The sequence below is a fragment of the Danio aesculapii genome, chromosome 13 (assembly GCF_903798145.1).
Source record: "Danio aesculapii chromosome 13, fDanAes4.1, whole genome shotgun sequence".
In the NCBI taxonomy this organism is placed as follows: domain Eukaryota; kingdom Metazoa; phylum Chordata; class Actinopteri; order Cypriniformes; family Danionidae; genus Danio; species Danio aesculapii.
The window spans coordinates 118,891-121,390 of NC_079447.1; the positions used below are offsets into that span (position 1 = coordinate 118,891).

Here is a 2,500-nt window from a genome sequence, read left to right on the forward strand (position 1 = left end):
TGAGCAGATAAACAAACACTGCAGAGACATTCACAACAACAGCTCTCTCTCTCTCTCTCTCTCACACACACACACACACACACACACACACACACACACACACAATACTACAGTGATTTACAGTAAATACTACTGTTTTTGAACTATACTGTATTAAGCACAACTTTTCATTTATGAGTGCTCCAGCATACTGTAGAATTAACTATAGTAAACTGAACAACTCTAATAAATACTTTAGTATACTTTAGTTTATACTGCAGTAAACTGTGGTGCATTGTAGTATATGGCCTATAGTTGTAGAAAACTACAGTACTGGCTCATTTGTTTATATACCCATACCTGTGTTACCATAGCAAATGTAGAACCACCCCTGCAGATCAGTTACCACAGCTGTTGTGTTACCATAGCAACTGTAGAACCACCCCAGCAGATCAGTTACCACAGCTGTTGTGTTACCATAGCAACTGTAGAACCACCCCTGCAGATCAGTTACCACAGCTGTTGTGTTACCATAGCAACTGTAGAACCACCCCTGCAGATCAGTTACCACAGCTGTTGTGTTACCATAGCAACTGTAGAACCACCCCTGCAGATCAGTTACCGCAGCTGTTGTGTTACCATAGCAACTGTAGAACCACCCCTGCAGATCAGTTACCGCAGCTGTTGTGTTACCATAGCAACTGTAGAACCACCCCTGCAGATCAGTTACCGCAGCTGTTGTGTTACCATAGCAACTGTAGAACCACCCCTGCAGATCAGTTACCGCAGCTGTTGTGTTACCATAGCAACTGTAGAACCACCCCTGCAGATCAGTTACCGCAGCTGTTGTGTTACCATAGCAACTGTAGAACCACCCCAGCAGATCAGTTACCTCAGCTGTGTTACCATAGCAACTGTAGAACCACCCCAGCAGATCAGTTACCACAGCTGTGTTACCATAGCAACTGTAGAACCACCCCAGCAGATCAGTTACCACAGCTGTGTTACCATAGCAACTGTAGAATCACCCCAGCAGATCAGTTACCACAGCTGTTACCATAGCAACTGTAGAACCACCCCAGCAGATCAGTTACCACAGCTGTGTTACCATAGCAACTGTAGAACCACCCCAGCAGATCAGTTCAAGTACTTTACTATAGTATGGTTCAAAAATACTACAGTATTTATTCAGGGTTATATAGTCATGCACGCAGAGAGAGAGAAACACTGCTGTGTAAAGCACTTTAAATGGTTTATTTACAGAGAAAGACACACACACACACACACACACACACACACACAATAAGAGAAACTCCCTGAGTCTTTTCAGATGAAGAGGGACGAGTAAACAGGAAGTGCCCCGGAACACATCAACACTGACACGTACATAAGTGTGTGCATGTGTGTGTGTATATACTACACACATCTGTAGACAACAGAAGACAAGCCACGATTCTCCACAAACACACACTACCATCAGTCTATTTACAGTACAATCACACACCACGGACACACACACACACACTCACATCTGAAGCTGTGTGTGCAGAAAACAGTGTAAATAAAGGGAATGAGCGCAGGAATGCTGTCACTGTCATCATCATCATCAGTTCATCATCACAAATAGGTAAATAATGTCACACACACACACACACACACCACTAAGCACTCACTGTGTTCAGAAAAACACACACACACCTCACTCACTGCACTCTCTCTCACAAGCACACACACTGCATTCAACTGCATTCACTGCACACACTTTCTCACTGTATTCCAACACAAATGAACACAGTGTATTTAAACACATACTCACTGCATTTAAACACACACACACACTCCTCATTCACTGCATTTAAACACACACACACACACTCCTCACTCACTGCATTTAAACACACACACACTCCTCACTTACTGCATTTAAACACACACACACACACTCCTCACTCACTGCATTTAAACACACACACACTCCTCACTCCCTGCATTTAAACACACACACACACACTTTAATTCTCAGTGCTGACGCAGTTCATGGGAGTGTATGTGTGTGTGTGTGAGATCAGTCTGCTGTCAGTCCAGGCCTGATCTCCTGTGTGTGTGTGTGTGTGTGTGTGTGTTGAGTGATTGCGAGCGTCTCTAATGCTGGGTGTTGTGTGTGTTCTGCTGATCCTCCTCCTCCTCCTCTTCCTCCTCCTCTTCCTCAGTGATCAGGAAATCCTCCGGGGGCCAGCGCAGCTCTCCGCTCTCCACCTCTCCCTCCGTCGCCTCCACCACGATGGATGGCAGACGCTCCTTCAGTTTACAGCAGCGCTCGAAGTCTGACGGGTCCGGGAAGATCTGAAGAGGAGCACAGAGACATCAGTGACTGCGTGCGCGCGCGCACACACACGCGCACACACACACACACACACACACACACACACACACACAATCTCTCTCTTTCTCACACACTCCTCATCGGTGTGTTTATCTTTCTCCCCCTGACGTCTGGTGTGGAGTTCTGGATGAAGCTCAG

General features: G+C 45.8%; 1 protein-coding gene across 1 annotated transcript in view; it reads right to left on the reverse strand.

Moving 5' to 3' along the window:
* Window positions 1-1,252: 1,252 nt before the first annotated feature.
* Window positions 1,253-2,500, reverse strand: part of lbh (LBH regulator of WNT signaling pathway) — an 8,584-nt gene continuing 7,336 nt past the window's right edge. The window contains exon 3 of the mRNA XM_056471486.1: window positions 1,253-2,322. Within this exon, the coding sequence (XP_056327461.1) occupies window positions 2,122-2,322 (201 nt within the window). The 3' untranslated portion in view covers window positions 1,253-2,121. The remainder of the gene's footprint in view (window positions 2,323-2,500) is intronic.